General features: G+C 38.1%; 1 protein-coding gene across 1 annotated transcript; it reads right to left on the bottom strand.

Annotated features, from left to right (window-relative positions):
• Positions 1-285: 285 nt before the first annotated feature.
• LOC308419414 (uncharacterized protein) lies at positions 286-528 on the bottom strand (the record flags this gene model as incomplete). The annotated part of the gene is made up of 1 exon (XM_080915146.1): positions 286-528. The coding sequence occupies one exon, from the start codon at positions 526-528 to the stop codon at positions 286-288; it is 243 nt and encodes an 80-aa protein (XP_080771272.1).
• Positions 529-19646: the final 19118 nt, after the last annotated feature.

Raw genomic sequence — 19646 nt, 5'->3', positions numbered from 1 at the left:
CAGACAGCACACAGTAGATACAGGTTGTGCTTTCTTCTGAGCCTGTGGTACACTAGAGCAATGAAAAAGTAGCAATATCAACAGGCCCAGGAGAGCAGCTAGAGGACAGCCCCAGAGAAATGTCTTCTCTATGAGCGCCCATCATCATAGGCAGGTGGAGGATGAAGGGTAGAGAAGATTCTTCTGCATCCAGGACAGGTTTTAAAAGAAGGATGGAGGAGTTTCTATGAACATATGTGAGATAGATTCCCTTAACTTCCTCTGGTCCTGATGACTGCAAGGCCCTCACTTGTTCTTGGGTGGATACTTCTGCTGGCGGGGTGGGATTTGCACAGGAGGGCAGTTTGGCTGCCATGGCGGAGGGGGGCATGGCTCATGGCACACTGGAGGGGGGCAAGGCTGAGGGCACACTGGAGGAGGACAAGGCTCAGGGCACTTTGGAGGAGGACAAGGCTCAGGGAACTTGAGCGCTGGGCACACAGGAGGAGGCTGGCAGGGCTGCTTGCACTGTTGCTGCTGATAAGACATCTTACTGGAGTCTCAGAATCTGAAAGACATTACATGACAGTTATCAGAAGAAGTGATCCCCATAAAGAATCTAGGCTTCTAGGACTATAGTACCTTTGCTTCTCTTCCTATATACCTGCGTGTTTATGCAAATCTCTCATACTCGTTTTAGAAGATGCTGAATTGTCACTTCTATTTACACAACTTTTTCATCAACCTTAGCAGCCAGACCTTCCTTTTTTATATCTCATGTCATTTTTCCTAAGAATCTATTTCTCTTTCACACCACTGAAAAATATTATTTATGTGAACAGCATATTCTCATAACCTTGACCTTCTTATGAACATTACCAATCTACTGCTAGGATATTCCAGTCAGAATGACTGGACAACACAAACAGCTGTTGAAAGAAAAGGTGGATTTATCATCAGCTTGTGAAATAAGCCTTCAAAACAGATTATCCAAATTCATCAAGATATCAGAAAAGAAAAGGCATATTTTGCTTGGTTTTCGTCACAAATCACAACTTTCTCAATCGTTTTGCTTTTCCTTGTATATAAAATTATGGCTCAAACAAAAGCAAAAGCAGGTTTGCACAGCACATGACAACCCTCCATTCCTAAAGTTGTTTCTTCTAAGTCACATTCATTTCTTGATCAGTTTGTACCCAACAAAATTACTGTGCTCATGAGAATATGAACAAGGCAGACCCTCTCTAGTACTCGAGGAATCAGACTCACCAGGTTCTCCAGAGTAGACCAAAGCTTGAGTGGCAGGAATACTACAGTCAAGGTCGTACTCTTTTTATAGGATTGCTGCCTCACCCACTGGGAAGTGGATCTCCATGTAATGGGCAGTCCAAAATTTCCTAACATCAATGCAAATTTTTCCATAACTTCCTGAACAGAGACTCTGAAAATTAGGAAATATCCCACCCTTGGCTGTCATCACTGGGCTGAGTCCTGTGACTCTGAGTCTTTTCTTTCCCCTTAGTTCCAGTAATCGTGGAACATGGCAATATTGAGAGATTCGACAACAGATTAATAAATCTCTTTCTTGACTGAGTACCATAGGCCTTCCTTCTTTTTTTTTAATTGAACAACTTTATTTTAAAAAACAAAGATAAATGTACAGATTTTAAGCATTTTTGCATAAAAGTATACGAATACATGTTTGTCAGTATTTGGGTTTTTTAAAAGTTTGATAGTGTGCAATAAGATCTTACTAATTACAATGAGCATAAAGTACATGTAAAACAAGATGTAACCTGGAATTAGTCAAAGTTTTCTTGGTGTGTAAAGATTAAGCATAATGGTTTTTCATTTTCTTTTTTATTCTTTTTCTTAACAGCCTCCCTTTGTCTTAAACTCAGGTTTTGAATTATTTGTCCTTCTTCAGTTCATTCTTAGTTCATTGCTAACGTATAAACCCATTTACCATTTTCTTTTTTGGGGATATAGGGATACCCTCCTCAGACATTTACAAATTGGTTAAAAAAAGTGAAGCAAAAGAAACGTCATTCTGCTTCAAGTCTCTTCCCTTTAGTAATGTATGTGATCAGGGTCTGTTATTTCCTATAGTCTTAAATTTTTCCATAAACATGGAGAAATAATATCCTTATGCTAACAGCATTGGTCTTTTTGTGACACTGCTTAGCTTAAAGATTCCCCCTTCATCTTTCTTTCTGGAGTAATCTCAAATTTGACCTATATTCTTTGCCTGTTCAAAGTGACATTCTTCCATCTGAGAATAGAGATACTTTCCATGGACAGATTCTGGTAGCACCGTGGCATCCAGTCTCCTCAGTGCCTCTTTTCTTTGCTTCCCTTCAATTATTATAGGAAGGAATTGGAGAGAAGTAGAAAGAACTCCCAAGAATTAATGAGAAATTTGTTTAGCAGATCTCACTTGCGTGCTCCCCAGTGGTGCTCCCTAGAGTGTAGAACTAAAAATAAATCACATATAAATAAAAGAGACTAAAGTAAAAGGTTTGATCAGATCATTAAAAGTATGAAATCTTAGGCAGGAAGATATAAAGTTATGTCAGACTCATACATTTGATTTTACTTATTAGCTTCTAAATACATAACTTTGATAAACATTATTTCAAAATTCATCCTGTACACATGTCGGTTCTGTCTTTTCTACAAGTTCTTCACCAGCTCCACCCTCTACCTTCTTCTCCTACATATAGCAAATTTCCAAGGGAAGATGGCAGCACTGTTCCCTCTTAAGAAAATACTAGCATTTATTGGTCACAGAAAATCCTGTAGATTTATTTACAAACTGTTTACCTCCCTGTCCCTTCCCCACTTCATACAATCAGTAGGGCTGAATGTGTTTTTAACTTTTAAAGTATCATTGTTGGCAATTAAAAACTTCAAAATGATTAGATGATTAGAAATTTGAAGATGCAACGTGTGTGTGTGTGTGTGTGTCTGTGTGTGTGTGTGTGTGTGTGTGTATGTGTGTGTGTGTGTGTGTTTGCATATGTGGGGATAAGGAGAAAAAAAGAATGGCAAAGAAAATGAAAGACTTAACCTTTCTGAAGCAGTCACCAGCTATTCTTCATAAATACAGGAACACTGAGTCAGCCTCAGCTAACACCTCAGCTTGTCAAAACTGTAAATGCTGCTGACAATAAGGAAGAGGTTAGTCAAAAATGCAACTGTCCCAATAAGTTGCTACACAGAAAGAGCCATTATTTCTGCACCTAAGGCCAAGAGCTGACAAATGGCATTATGGATAGTTCCCATTGACTACTACACACACTATAGGGATAGGTCAAAGACCTTTGCTCAGTAGATCACTTATGACTCTCTATATTCTCATGTCACATCTAAGGCAGCATTCTACATGGGTGTCTGGTTTCTATCCTTCAAATGGGAAAATGAGCTGGCCAACTTAGACTATAGTTTCTCATAAAACTTTTATTACACTCTGGGTCTATTCCCAAATACAGTACACATTAAAGAAACTATGTCAATCCCACAAAGCAATATATATTTTCCCCATAGTTAGAATCTGGCATGTGAGAATAGCATGAAAATCAAAGGGTCTAATAACTGTGAAAAAAAAGGTGTCTACGTGTGGTGAATATGATCAAATAAAATATGTATGAAAGGCTAAGTCATAAGAAAATCCTTACTAGGTAAAATTAATCCTCACTGATAAACTTTTTGAAAGGTTACTAAGTGTAGGCAACAGAGTTAGAGCACCTGTCATTATTTTCCAGTCTGGGATGGTTATATGCAATTAGTTTCCTGAATATAAACTATAGAGATGATTTCCAACCTGTGGGTCATAATCCCATTAAGGTCAAAGAACTCCTTTACTGCATTTGCGTAAAACCATCTGCATATCATAAATTTATATTATAATTCATGCCAGTAGCAAAATTACAGTTACAAGGTTGCAACAAAATAGTTTTATGGTTGAGAGTCGTCAGACAGCATCAGAAAAGTTAAAGAACACTGACTTCTAGGATGAGCTGTTCCAGATCAAAAGTGAAACTCCACAAACTTTTGGAGATTTGAATCTCCAAAGTCTGAGGCATAAACACAGCATACTTCACACATACACATAGACACACACTCACCACAGCAGCCTCACACATCTTTCTACCATCATTGACAAAATATCTAATGAACAAACTTTCACTACTGTGAAAAATCAAAAGTCCTTCTCAATCCCCGCATGTCTGCTTCCTTATTGAAGAAGGGATTTTATGCATCTCTGCTGTATGAGAAATAGTGAGGAAGAAAAAATGTTTGTTTTTGTAATTCTTGAGAATTTATACAAACTTTACTAATATATATCATGTACCCTGTACAAGATGGATCCTGTGATTCCAGACTGTATAATCAATTGTAAATTAAGTATTTAAAAATGAGAACTGTAGCAATATATTCCTGACATCCCCAGGAATATAGTAATTATAGACAGTGTTGGATTTCTGCCTTCTGTTCATTCTCCATCATCTTCTCATAATCTTGCTAAGTCAAATCATTGGGAATATGTGTTTAAAAGGGACAAATTGTGAGGAGGATAGATGGATTGAATACTGAGAGAAACATATGTAATGGTTGGGGCACATCTCAGGGATGAGCCAGAAATACAATGCAATGAAAATTTCCAGGAATCTATGACAGTGGGCCGAGCTAAGACTCCTAGCAATGGGAGTGGGAGTATGACACCTGAATCTGGTCATCTCCGATGACTAGGCAAAACATTTAGCTGGGATACCAACTGATCTACAAAACCTTTGTACTACAATGTGTTCTCACTACAAGATGTGCTAGGTAAAAATCATTACAATGTGTAAAAGCCAGGAATGAGTTTAGTAGAAAACATGGAGAAGGTTATGTTTATGCAAAGTTCAGGTATTGACATTAATTATGATTGATTAGGGAATATTAGTCATGAAAACTAAGCTATTCTTAGTAGTTATTGTGGCTACTGACACCATTCTAGTGGTTGTATTCCTCAAAGAGACTTAATATCACAAATTTCTTGATCAAGTTCATAAACTCTGGCACTGCAAATGACCAGATAACAGATCTGCCCTAAAATCACACTGAGCCTTCCCTCCACACAATTCAAACTTTCCAAGCCTCATGGGTAATTAATTGTGAATGATTTTCAACAGCATCAGTAACATATTTCACACATTCCTTTCAATAAGCCATATCCAAACTCTCTTCTCTTCTCCAACCCTGATTCCCTATTGTTACATTTATACTTTCCTGATGATTGATTGAAGCCTTCCATCTTTAGTAATTTATAACTTCATTTTTGTGCCTAATTTAAATAATGCTGTGCATGTATTAATGGAAGCAAATATGGAAATATGTGCTTTTGTAAGAAGCACAACCTGTCTTTCACTGCCCGCAGGATAGTAGCAGAAAGAAGGCAACAACGTGGGTTACTAGGCACAATGCTTTAGAGTTCTTAAGATATTGTAGCTAGACATCTACACACCTGCTCCTCTTCCACTGACTGCCATAGCTACTGACCACATGTCAGATCTCCCAGCAGAGCTCAGTCATAAGACGTAATCAGAGAGGAGCTATGAGGAGCAGTCCATTTGTCCTCAAGTACAGACTTGAAATCAGCATTCCCCTACTGCCTTCACCCATTTCTATTACACACCAAATGGACAGCTTTAGAAATCACATAAAGAATATAGGTAACATGTGGATGCTCTTGTGTCGGCAGTTTTCAATAACTGAAGTCACTCTTCAATGTTGCAATAGAGATGCTCATTGCAAACAGCCCTATATGGAAAAGATAACTTTTAAGCTTTATTTATCATAACCTACATCATAATTTTAAAATTGTTACATAACTTACAATGACAACTAGAACGTAAGACAATTTCAGAACTATTGTTTTGAAAGAAATTATAATGAAAACTAGTAATAATGTTGTAAGTCTGTAATAAAGTTGACAAAATGCACATATTTATGTAGTGTCAATGAAAGTACTAGAGATTGAGGTATACCTATAAAATATCTCAAGTGTTTCTGGCAGTAACTTTCCTAACATGGAAAACCCTTATCCTGACACACTTTCCCTAGGATTCTGTTCCTCTAGACTCTGAGACAGTTCCCCTTTCATAGGCACTAGACTGTACAAGTATAGAAAAATTGATGTATAAAAGAACTACTTAAAGTACTGACTCTCAGTCATTTTCTAAGGTATGACCTATGTACCCTAAACTCCAAGAATAAATACAAGATTAAACATGCACAAAACCTGAAGAAATTGTACCTTCAATTTTAAGACTTTACCTCTGTTTTCAGGAAAGCATGAGTATAAGAAAATTCACAGTCTTACTTGTAGCAAGGGTGATATGATTCCACTATCACTCCTTAACTCTAATTCCTCAAGGCAATGTGTTTCATGTTTGCCTGTTGTTTAATGAGTCTTCTCCCTTAGCTCCTTATTGGCTATGAAAACAGACAAAGATGTGCCACTCACCACCAAATGTAAACTCCAAAATCAGACCTTTCCTTGCATTAATCCATCTGTAAGTTACCAATGGAGTCTGGAAAATAGTTGACATACAATAAAGCCTTGTATGATTGTCTCATGAATTATACAACTTACTTTCTTTTCCTCAAATACACTACATTTCATTGCATCTGAACTTAATTCATTTGACATGATCATCAAAACTTGTTCTAGAATATACACATCCAAAAAGAAAAGAAATATGAATCGGTGAGACAAAGTCCACAACCATAGCTTTCACCCTTTAGTTGAGCTCTAAGAAAGCTGGAAACATTGACACCTGATACCATCCCTTGTCAAAACTCAGGGAGTTACAGATGAGATCAGCATTATTCACAGTGTCTTATTAACAACTGCCTACAAACCATGACATTACCATTAAGTCTACAACTGAAACCTAGCCTGTTGGACACGCCAAGGGACTTCCCCTAGGAGAAAGAAACTCCTTCCTCCTGTACTCCTGAAAGAAACACTTGACTTGCTCAATTAAAATGTTTAGTTATTTACCTACATCTGGAACACATACACTGGAACCTCAGTTTTCTGAACACATACTTCCATGTGTCTGCTGTCAGGGACAACAAAATGCTGATATTCTTTTAGGTATAATAAGTATATAGACTTCTCAAATGAAATGGTGTATTACAGGCTGGATCTTCAGGATAAACAAACTTCTCTTCAGGCATAAAGCCCATCCAGGGGCAACTGACATTAAGTGAAAAGCTTACTGCAGATCACCAGGTTAGTGTTTTGAAGTCCTTTAAATAAATGTTTCATGTAAACATTTCAGATTTTCATTTGAATTTAACTGACCTCCACCTAAAATGCTTTGACTCTGTAAAACATCCTCAGTCCTCCAAGCATCACAGCATGCTGCTTATCTCTTTAACATAGTCTTTGTTTGTACCCCACATTTAGACACTTTTAAGGCATATGTATTTGCTTCTATTTTACATGTAATGAATATTTTCTCTGCATCTCTGCAAGTACACTGTATGTGTGCAGTGCCTGGGAAGGCTACAAGAAGATGTCAGCACTTTAGAAATGAAATGATAGGTAGTTAACTGTTAGCTCCCTGACATAGGCACCTGCATCTGACACTGGTATTCTCTACAAGAGCAGCAAGTGCTTTTAACTACAGAGCCATGTCTACAGCTCAAAGACAAATATACAATACATTTCAAAAAATCCAAATAAGAGTTAGTTTTATTCAGTTGTACAGATTGCTGCATATTCTGGTTTGTGTGATATTTAATAAATAATAGGGAGGGGCAGGGTTTCAAATAAACTAGAAGCAGGTTGATGTCAGTTGGAATTGTAAACTTGAGTTGGCCCCATACCTCTGTGGATTATGGACAATTTCAGTCATGGATGTAAATGGCAACCTCCACCAATGAAAAACTTCATAACAAGATCAATCAGGAGTTTATGGGTCCTTTATTAACTTCATCCTTAAATAAACTAAAGTCTTGGCAAAGTAAGCTTCTATTTGATGCTTAACAATAAAGATGGAGTCAAGCCCATTTCTTTTTCAATACATTTTTACTGCTGGATTGATTCTTTGTTGCCAAACTTTTCGTCAATAGAATTGATTGGCTCCAGTTGCACATGTAGCAGAGGAGAGAATTGTCTGGAATCAATGGGAGAAGAGGCCTTTGGTCTAGTGAAGGCATGTTCTCCCAGTGTATGTGAATGCCAAGGCACTGAGGTGGAGAGGGTGACTGGGAAAGGATGAACTTTTATGGAAACAAGTGGAGGAAAAGGGGATTGGGGGCAGGAAGTGGGGGAAAAGGAATAACATTTGAAATGTAAATACCAAGAATATCTAATAAAATAATTTTTAAAGAAGAAATGTTTGTACAGTGTAGCGATATCTAACAGTGGTTTTGTTTATGTAGTTTTGAGATAGCATGTCACTATGAAGTCTTGGCTGGTCTTAAATTTACTGGGTGATGGACTCAAAATCACAGAGATCCACATATCTATACTTCTGATATTAAAGGAATACACTGTTGTGCCTAACTAACAATTGATAGGACATGACTGTTCTGAATAGGATAGAATTCTTCCTCGTTTTCTACCACATATAATGCCTTAGATAACAGAAGACATATCTTAGACACTTTTCCCTAAAGTACAACTTTGGAGTGAAAAAAAAAATAGTAGGCAGAGGAGCATCACAGATACAGCATATGCAACAATACCAATACTATATCACATACCAACAGATGCCATATGCAACCATCATCAGCCCAGCATCCTTTGTAGGAATGCATAAAGAAACTTCCTTCTTCCAAGAAGAGTATGGTGCAAACCCAACATGATTAGGTCAGTCTAGCTGTTGTTAATGACTTCCCGAATTAGTTCATTTGTTTTGGGAGTGGAGGAATCCCTAAAAAAGTGATCTTCTTAGTGATTGTGTATTATTCATCAAAAACAACTTAATTTAGGGTTACAAGGCCTCAGAAGTGTGTGGACCATGCTGAAGAAGGGTGACCAAGCTTTCCAGTGTAATTCACCTTTGAGTATTTATGAATATTTGGCCAGTTTGTGCAAGCACTAATAAGTGCAGCTTACTCCTTTTAAATGTTTCTATGCTGAAGCTATTTACCTACAGAAAGACCTCCTACCAAGACTAATAGCCCTATAGCTAAGAGCCAATCCTGACCTCCCCTGATGTACACACACTATGTTCTTCCTAATTTAGAAGCTGAGGTTCTGAATTGTTATTTTAATGTTAGATGATCCCACTTAACATTATTGTTCATGTGTCTGTATATCTAATCTCATTTCTTTCCCTGGCTGTTTCTACTTAGAATTCCAGAACCCCAGACACTTGTGATGTGGCATACTTAATTTTTTTCTCTGAGTGAAAAAATCTCTACACATTTTCTTTTAACAATCTCAGGCTCCCATGAAAGACTCAACATCAACAGTGAAACAAAAGATTATACACCTTGCTATTTAATACGTACATGACAATCAGATACTAAAGCCTGTGCTTAACAGTATAAGTCTCACTATTTCCCATTGACCAAACTCTGTGAGCAGTATGCATTTATATTCATTGTGAAATCCCCAGCCTATCTTAAGAATAAAAGTATCATAAAAAAGTACATCTTAAACAAATGGTGCTAGGAAAACTGGATGTGTCCTCATGTACGAATGAAACTGCATCCATGTCTATCACCTTGCAAAAAATCTAACTCCAAATTGGCCAGACATGAATGGTAAAAACAGAAACTGTATAACTGCTGGAAGATTATATAAGAATGGGATCTATAAGATCCAAGTGTAGGAAAGTTCTTTGTGAACAAGCATTCATTTCACCCAAAATTAAAGTCAACAACTAATAAGTATCTGCTTAGACTTCATAAAACTAACAAGCTTCTGCACAGCTAAAGGAACAATAAACTGTGTGAGGACGAAGCCCACAGATGTGGAGAGAATGCTTCCTTGCCAGCTATATACATCTGACAGAGCATCAATATCCGAGTATATAAAGAACTCAAAAACACGAGTACAAAAAAACAACAGCTGTGTGATCTAAACCTTGAATTCTCAAAGGAAGAAGAAAAATATCTACAAAATATTGAAACCAAAAGGAAACAAAACAAAACAGTTCATTGTCCTCAGCAATGAAGGAAATAAAACTCAAAACAAATTTGGGATTTTATCTTACTCTGGTCAGAATTACAAAAGGCAAGCATACAAACAACAATAAATGCTCTCGAGATGATGTGGAAAGTGAACCCTAATTCACGGTTGGTGGTGCTGGGAACTGCTGTGGCTACTCTGGAAATTAATGTGGAGAATTACATAAAGGTTAAAAGTAAATCTACCAAAAGACACAGCTTTACCACTCCTCACCATATGTCCAAAGTGCTAGACATCCCCTGCCTAAGAGACTTGCTCAACCATATTCACAATAGCTAGGAAATGAAAACAATCTAAATATTTTTAATGAAAATGTGGTACATTACACTATGATACTATCTAGCTTTAAAGAAATATAAGATTATAAATATTTCAGGTAAATGGATGGAACTAGGAATGATCGTGTTAAGTGAGGTAACCCAGAACATAAGAACAAACATCCCATGTTGTCTCTCACCTGAGTCACCTAGCTCCAAATCTTCAGATGGAAATATATGTGTAGCTTGGAATAACTGCTAAAACAAACCAGGAAATCAAAATAGGGGCATTTGCAAAGAGGGGGAGAAGCAAGTGCTTTAAAGAGAAGCAACTTTAAAAGAGGGGTTTGAGAAATGAAGGAAGAAGATGAACACAAGAATTTGTAAGGTAAAATAACAGTAAGGATGTCTGGAAAAGTCATAAACAATCATGCTACATATAATGCTGGATATATAAATAAATATAGATTAAAGATGGAGATAAAGAGATAGAGATAGATTGTATGTTAAGTGATAGTTTCTTGCCTGAACAAACCATAGCCTAACATAAAACTCTAGTACCAGACATAATTTTTTTACTTAATTTTTAGGGTATACCAAGAGACTTCCAAAGCATGATAAACTGTTACTCTTGCCTTGGTTGCCCCCAAGAGGTGGAAAGGAAATCCCAATTGCTGAAGACAACATGTACTTCAGACACCTGTCCCAAAGGACATGAGCTGGATCTAGCATGAAGAATACCTTTCATGTTGACAAATGTTGCCATGTAAATTTCCAAAGAAATGAAGCAACCAGTAGTCCTACCCAGCTAGGACAAGCAATAAAATATGTTTTGTAAATAGTTTACCCATTAGTTGTTCTTAAGCACATAATGTCACTTTTAGGTTCTTTTGTCAATAGACTTTTCTCTGTCACATAGCCAGGGGTCAAGCTTAACCCAGGACAGGGGCCATAAAGGAAACTTTGAGACAAGCAGGCTTGGATATGAAGTGGGCCAGAAAAATATCCCATCTCCAAAGCCAGATTAGATGGTGTTAAAATAGTACATGTCTGGACTTTCCTTCAATTTGCTCCAACCTTTGTCCCTGTATTTTCTCTCATGTGTGTTATTCCCCCTTCTAAGAAATACTGAAGCATCTACATGTTGGTCTTCCTTCTTCTTAAGCTTCATGTGGTCTATAAATTATATCTTGGGTGTTCTGAGCTTTGGAGCTAATATCCACTTATCAATGAGTGCATACCATGTGAATTCCTTTGGGTCTGGGTTACCCCACCCAGGATGATATTTTCTAGTTCCATTCATTTGCCTATAAATTTCATGAAGTCATTGTTTTTAATAGCTGAGTAGTACTTTATTGTGCGACTGTATCACATTTTCTGTATTTATTATCTGTTACATGTTGGAGCATCTTTTGAGTATATGCCCAGGAGAGTTATAGCTGGGTCCTCGGGTAGCACTATGTTCAATTTTCTGAGAAACAACCAGACTGATATCAAGAGTGATTGTACCAACTTGCAATCCCAGCAACAATGAAGGAGTGTTCCTCTCCAGAAACTGCCCCACCTGGGGATCCATCTCATATGCAGCCACTATTCCCAGTCATACCCAGTCATACCCAGTCACTATTGCTGATGCCAAGGAGTACTTACTGACAGGAGCTTGACATGGATGTCTCCTGAGAGGTTCTGCCAGAGCCTTATTGATACAGATTAAGGTGCTTGCAGCTAACCAACAGACTGAACATGGGGACCCCTATGAAGGAGCTAGAGAAAGCACTGAAGGAGTTGAAAGAGTTTGCAACCTCACAGGAAAAACAACAATACCAACCAACCAGACCTTCCTCCTCTAGAGCTCCCAGGGATTACACCATCAATCAAAGAGTACAAATGGAACCCATGGCTTTGGTCTACTATTGAATGTGCATTATGTCCTACAAAAGCTTTGTCGCCCTTGAGTTTGTAGCTGTCTTATCTGACCCACTGCATTTGAGACAGTGAAGTCTAAGCTCGATATTGTAATAATTGTTAATAAAGGTCCTGTGTGACTTGAATCTGAATTGACTCCTTAGTGGTTTTTAGTATTCCTCTAAACTCCATTCCACAGTTACCTGGCACTGATAAAAAAGGCTGCTTGCCCCCAACTCACTATCTTGCTCCTCTCTTGCTCTTGCTCTTGTATCTCTTGCTCTTGTCCTCTTTGTCCCTTGCCTCCCCGTTCCATTTTTTCCTCTCCATGTGCTCATGACCAGCCTCTTCTATTCTTCTCCTCTACTCTCTTCTCTCTGTCTCTCTCTCTCTGTTCCTACCACCCTCTTGAATCTCCTCCTCAGGCAATGAATAAGCTATTCTATACAATACTGTCATGTGGCTGATCCCTCTGGGAGAAAGGATGCCCAACAGGTGCCTGTCAGAGGCATCCCCCTTCTCCTACACCTCACCAAACCTCCAGAGAACATATTCCCACTCTGCATTCTCTTTAGCTTTTCCATAACAGTGGTCTTTGTGGTCTCCACAATCTGTGCATAACACTTTCTACATTACTGGTGGTACCAGTACTGGATAGAGAGTCTAGACTGAACTATACATGAAAATCATACAAATATCCTTTTCAGCCACACAACAAAATGAGATGAGTTCAGTGTAAATATTTGTAAAGGATGTTTTCTCTCCATTTAATAACGTAACTGATTTCCAGTATGTTCCTGATTCATTACCCAGTTTTAGAATGTTACCATTATATAAAATGACAATAACCCTACCTCTGATTTAGGCTCATGTGTATTAGGAATGGTAATTTCAGTGCAGGGTCCCACACAACTAGTTTATCTTCTGTGCTTAAGAAAGACAGATAGATCTTTCAATTTTTTGGAACTTAAAGGAAAAAAATGCATACTTGCATGCTCTTCTCCCCCCCCCCTCTCTCTTTCTCTCTCTCCAATCTCTCCCTGTGTCTCTCTGTATTTGTTTCTCTCTCTGTTCTCATTTTATTGGGTATTATCTGTATTTACATTTCAAATGTTATCCCCTTTCCTCCCACTCTCCTCTCCCTCCCCCTGCCCTGCTTTCATGAAGGTACTCTCTCTCTCCCAACCATCCTCTCCCACCTCAACACCTTGGTGTTCCCCTACACTGGGAAAAAGAGCCTTCACTGGACCTAAGGCCCCTCCTCACATTGATGCCAGAGAATGCCATCCTCTGCTACATATGCACCTGGAGCCAGGAGCCTCCCCATGTGTACTTATTGGTTGTCATTTTAGTCCCTGGGAGCTCTGGAGTGTTTGGTTGTCAGATAATGTTGTTCTTACCATGGGGTTGCAAAATGACAACGAACAGTTTGGAGAAAGATCTTTACCAATCCTATTTCTGGTAAGGAGCTTGCTTTCTTTTACAGGCTGGGGAGGTGGGATGCTGATTCGTAAGAATCGTGGAGTAAAGGATAGGATTGATATGTAAAATTATCCAGAGATTTTTTTTAGGATTAAAAAGAGAGAACTGCCAGCATTGGGAGTGAAGGGGGACATAACATTTGAAATGTGAATGCAGAGAATATCCAATAAAATAATTTTAAAAAGAGAAAAAAAAAAGAGAGAACTGCTTAGAGACTAAGACATACAGACAGACAGACAAACAGGCAGTCAGGCAGGCACTCACACATGCTCACACACACACACACACACACACACAGAGAGAGAGAGAGAGAGAGAGAGAGAGAGAGAAACACACACAGGCACTCAAGCAATGGACAGAAAGGTCTCTTAAAATAACAAGCAGAACACAGGTCTTCAGCTTAGATCCACAATTTGACACAAAATTTGACCACAAAGCTGTTCCTTGGACCTTCTGCCTTGGCAAATACTACTTTTTTCACAAGTAAAACTGATCCTTGGGGAAGCTACTTAATAAATTTTGACCAAAGAATATACTCTAACCTCAATATTTATCCTTGAGTATGTATGTGTCACTGTTGGTACCATCTCTACATTTACCTGGACATCTATATTCTATAATGAAAAGGTAAATTATTTAATTACTGAGTTATTACAGTGTTTTACAGTTTTAGGCTTCCCAGAGAAAATTAAACCTAAAAACACCTCCACTTACCTTGCATTTTCTTTGCAATATATTTTGCTATTTGTAGCATAAAACAAAACCATGTCATTCTTATTGATAAACTTGTCAAGTTATCACAGAACATCAAAATTGCACCTTACCCAGTTTCATCAGGACTGGCAGCCCACCCACGGGTCTCTGGGTGCTTGGGAGAGCTGCAAAAGGGCTCTCCATCCTAAGTGGAGGGGTGAGTCAACTAATTCTGAAAACTGTCTACCCTGAACAAGTCTGGTCAGAACTCTCACAGTGCAGGTGGTTGTGCAGTCTGGAGGCACATATTTTTGGCCCAAGGCCAGACTCAGCCCAGCTGCATCAGGACTGGGCTCTGCCATCGGAACTCATAGCTATCCCAGAGAGATGAACACCCAAGAACAATCTAATCTGGAGAACATGGGCCCACAAATTCACAAGAGAGACTAGCTTCAGTAAGAGACAATAAGATCACCTAGCATCACCTATAACAAGATGGCAAAAGGCAAGCACAAGACTCTAAGAAACAGAAACCAAGACTACCTGACAACATCAGAACACAGTTCTCCCACCACTGCAAATAGTAAATATCCCAAATCACCAGAAAAACAAGATTTAAATCATACTTCATGATAATGATGGAAATCTTCGAGAAGCACATGAATAAGTTACTAAAACAATTACTGAAGAATGCACATAAACAAATAGAATCCCTTAAAGAGGAAACACAAATATCACTTTAAAAGCTAAAGGAAAGCAAAAAAAAGGTGAAGTAACTGAAAACAGAAATAAAAAAAATGAAGAAATCACAAAAAAAAGACAACCCTGGTGTTAAAAACCTAGGAAAGACATCAGGAGTCAGAGATGCTAGCATCACCAACAGAATACAAGAGATGGAGGAGAGAATCTCAGGAGCAGAAGATACCAGAGAAATCACTGACATAACACTCAGAGAAAATGCAAAAGTCAAAAAGATTCTAACACTAAGCATCCAGAAAATACAGGACAGTAGAAAAACCAAGCCTAAGGATAATAGGTGTAGAAGAGAGCAGAGACTCCCAACTGAAAATCCCAGTAAATATCTTCAACAAAGTTATATAAAAAAAAAATTTCCTAACCTAAAAGAAGAGATATCAACAATAATAAGAAACCTACAGAACGCCTAGTAGACTGAACCAGAGAAAAAAATCTTGCCAAGACATTATAGTCAAAATAACAAAATGCTCAAAACAAAGAAAGAATACTAAAAGCCGTAAGAGAAAACAAACAGGTAACATATAAGGCAGACCAATCAGAATCACACCCGATTTCTCAACAAAAACTGTGAAAGCTAGAAGAGCCTAGACCGACATCATACAGACACTAAGGAAACACAAGTTCCAGCACAGGTTACTATATCCAGCAAAACTCTCAATCACAATAGATGGAGCAACCAAGATATCCCAAGACAAAAACAAATATACACAATATCTGTGCACAAATCCAACCCTACAAAATTTTATTCTATTGATCTACCTGTCTGTCTTTGTACCAGTTTCATGCAGTTTTTATCATGACTGATCTGTAATACAGCTTGAGGTCAGGGATGGTGATTCTCCCAGTTCTTTTATTAGAGAGGATAGTTTCACTATTCTGGGGTTTTGTTATTCCAAATAAATTTACAAATTGTTCTTTCTAAGTCTGTGAAAAATTGAGTTGGAATCTTGATGGAAATTGCATTGAATCTGTAGATTGCTTTTGGCAAGATGGTCATTTTTACTATATGAATCCTGACAATTCATGAATTTGGGAGATCTTTCCATGTTCTGGGAGCTTTGATTTCTTTCTTCAGAGACTTGAAGTTCCTGTCATACAGATCTTTCACTTTCTTTGTTAGAGTCACTCTAAGTAATTTTATATTATTTGTGACTATTGTGAAGGGTGTCATTTCTCTACTTTCTTTCTAAGCCTGTTTATCTTTTGAGTAGAGAAAGGCTACTACTTTGTTTGAGTTAATTTAATATCCAGCCCATTTGCTGAAGTTGTTTTTCAGGTTTAGTAGTACGGTCTCCTGAGAGTCTCTGCCAGAGCCATATTGATACAGATGAAAATTATTGCAGCTAACCATTGAACTGGGAATGGGGACCCCAATGGAGAAGGCAGAGAAAGGATTTAAGGAGCTGAAGGGGTTTAGAACCACATAGGAAGGACAACAATATAAACCTACCAAACCCCCAGAGCTCTCAGGAACTAAACCACCTACCAAAAAGTACACATAGAGAGATCCATGGTTCCAGATGCCTTGTCTGGCATCAATAGAAAAAGAAGCATTTCATCCTGTGAAGGCTTGTTTTCCCAGTTCAGTAAAATGCTAGGGAAATGAGTTAAGAGTGGGACCATCTTTGAGGAAACAAGGGGAGGGGGAGGAAATATGGAAGAGAGGAAAAAGGGAATGACATACAAATATATAAAACATCCAACTTACAAAAACTAAAATACATCCCTAATCATCAGGGAAATGCAAATAAAAACAATTCTGAGATTCCACCTCACACCACTCTGGAAATCAGTCTGGCAGTTCCTCAGAAAATTTAACATAGTACTACCTAAACTCCCAGCTATTCTGCTCCTGGTCATATACCCCAAAGATGCTCCAACATATAACAAGGACACATGTTCCACCATGTTTATAACAGCCTTATTTATAATAGCCAGAAGCTGGAAAGAACCCAGATGTCTGTCCATCAATAGATTAATGGATACAGAAAGTGTGGCACATTTACATATTGGAGTACTACTCAGCTATTAGAAACAATTACTTCATGAAATTCATAGGCAAATGGACAGAACTAGAGACTATTATCCTGGTTGAAGTAACCCAGTCACAAAAAGAACACACATGGTATGCACTCACTAATAAGCAGATACTAGCCCCAGAAAGCTCTGAGTACCCAATACCCAAGAAACAATTCACAGACATTATGAAGCTCAAAAAGAAGGAAGGCCAAAATGGGGATGCCTCAGTCCTTCTTAGAAAACAGAACAAAACTCTCATGGGAGGAAACGCAAGGTCAAATACAGGAGCAGGGGATTGAAGAAATGATCAATGAGAAGCCACCTCACCTGGGGATCCACCACGTATGCAGTCACCTAATCCAAGCACTATAGCTGATCCCAAAAAGTACTTACTGGCAGAAACCAGCCAGAGACACCCCCTCAGGGACTAAGCTAGAGTCAGATAGATACAGTTGTGCATGCTTTCAGCTAACCATCGGACTGAACTCAGGGATCCCAATGAGGCTGCTATAGAAAGGACCTAAGGAGCTGAAAGGGGTTGTAACCTCATGGGAAGATAATATTATCAACCAAACAAACACTCCAAAACTCCCATGGAGTAAAACATTAACCTTTGTGTGCTTTTTGAGAGACCTATTGATCCAGTAGCATATGTAGCTGAAGATAGCAGTGTCTTACATCAGTGTGAAAAGAGACTTTTGTTCCAGAGAGGGCATGTTTTCCCAATATAGGGGAATGCCAAGGCAATGGGGTGCAGAGGGGAACCAGAAGGAAGTGCACCTTTGAGAAGGCAAATGGAGGGGGAGGGGGAATGGAAGCAGGGTGGGGTAAAGAGATACAATCTCAAATGTAAATACAGAGTTTCTAATAAAAACAGAGAAAAAATAATGAATAAATAAATTAAAATAAATACTTTTGAAAAATGGCTTCAGCTTTAAAAAACATTTTTTTCTATTTTTAAATCATTAATTATTCTAAAAAAGAGAGAAATGATTCTCTACAGATCATCAGCTTGGGTCTCTTTCCACTTATAACAAGCAGACTTTAAAAACTATTTCTTAAATGTGCAAAGGATCTGGAGTGGGCAAATGTCATTCTACATACTCATGAATATCTTGCCTCTTACTTCTTACAACACAGAACTTTATGAACCATAAACTACATTTTAAATTTTAAGCAGGCAAGACATTTTATTATAACTCTGTATAATTTTGCATTACATAAAACCTACTTGTAGTGACTGGTTATGTGTCAACTTGACACAAGCTAGAGTTATCACAGAAAGGAGCCTCAGTTGAGGAAATGCCTCGATGAGATTCAACTGTAAGACATTTTCTCAACTAGTGATCAAGGGGGGAGGGCCCAGTCCATTGTGGGTGGAGCCATCCCTGGGCTGGGAGACCTGGGTTCTATAAGAAAGCAGGCTGAGCAAGCCAGGGGAAGCAAGCCAGTAAGTAACATCCTCCATGGCCTCTGCCTCCTGAGCTGCTTGGGTTCCAGTCCTGACTTCCTTTGAGATAAACAGCAATGTGGAAGTGTAAGCTGAATAAACCCTTTCCTTCCCAAATTTCTTCTTGGTCTTTATGTGTGTGCAGGAATAAAAGCCTTGACTAAAACAGCACTACATTTTAACAGTGTCTATCAAGGTTATTTTCCCCAAGTTAAAGATGAGGAAGTGTAAGATGCTCTATTAAGGAGCCAAAGCTTCACCCATCTTGATAGATTAGTAAGTAGCTGAGGTTTGACCATAGCAGGTCTCTGTGGCTGATCTTGCAATATTACTATTCAAGAAAATATCTGAAATGTTCAAGTATTTCAAAGTTTTTAAATAAAAATCAAACTGAAGAAATGGTCAAAGAAATGAACAAGTAAGTACAAGGAGGGACCATGAATTTGTTCTTGGAACAGAAAGAAGACATTAGAGAAATGTGACTGCATCTAGACAAAGTGTGTAATTTAGTTAAGATTAATGCAGTTTGTAAAGTTTTTGGCTTTTGACATAGGTGACACAGTTATATAAAATGTAAACATCTGGGGAAGCCTGGCCTTTGTTTGCCAAAGCTAATAGAAACTTCAGAAAAAAATATAAACACAAAAAATAAGGATAAAATACCTCAACAATTATAGTACGAAAACTCATAGATTTAAGATTAAAACAAAAAAAAAGCTGGTTTTCACTCTCACGGCTAGAAAGTTATAGAAAATGAACTCGGATCCTCTGTGAGCAATGCATGTTCTTAGCGACTGAGCCAGCTCCAGTCTCAAAAAATCATAAATGTTTAATAGGTCTAAAACTATTATATGGAGTCATAAAGCATTGTAGTATACAGAGTTAATGATAGTTTTTGAAAAGT

Source organism: Micromys minutus (assembly GCF_963924665.1).
Source record: "Micromys minutus genome assembly, chromosome: 4".
NCBI lineage: Eukaryota > Metazoa > Chordata > Mammalia > Rodentia > Muridae > Micromys > Micromys minutus.
This window is presented reverse-complemented; position numbering and strand designations above follow the sequence as displayed.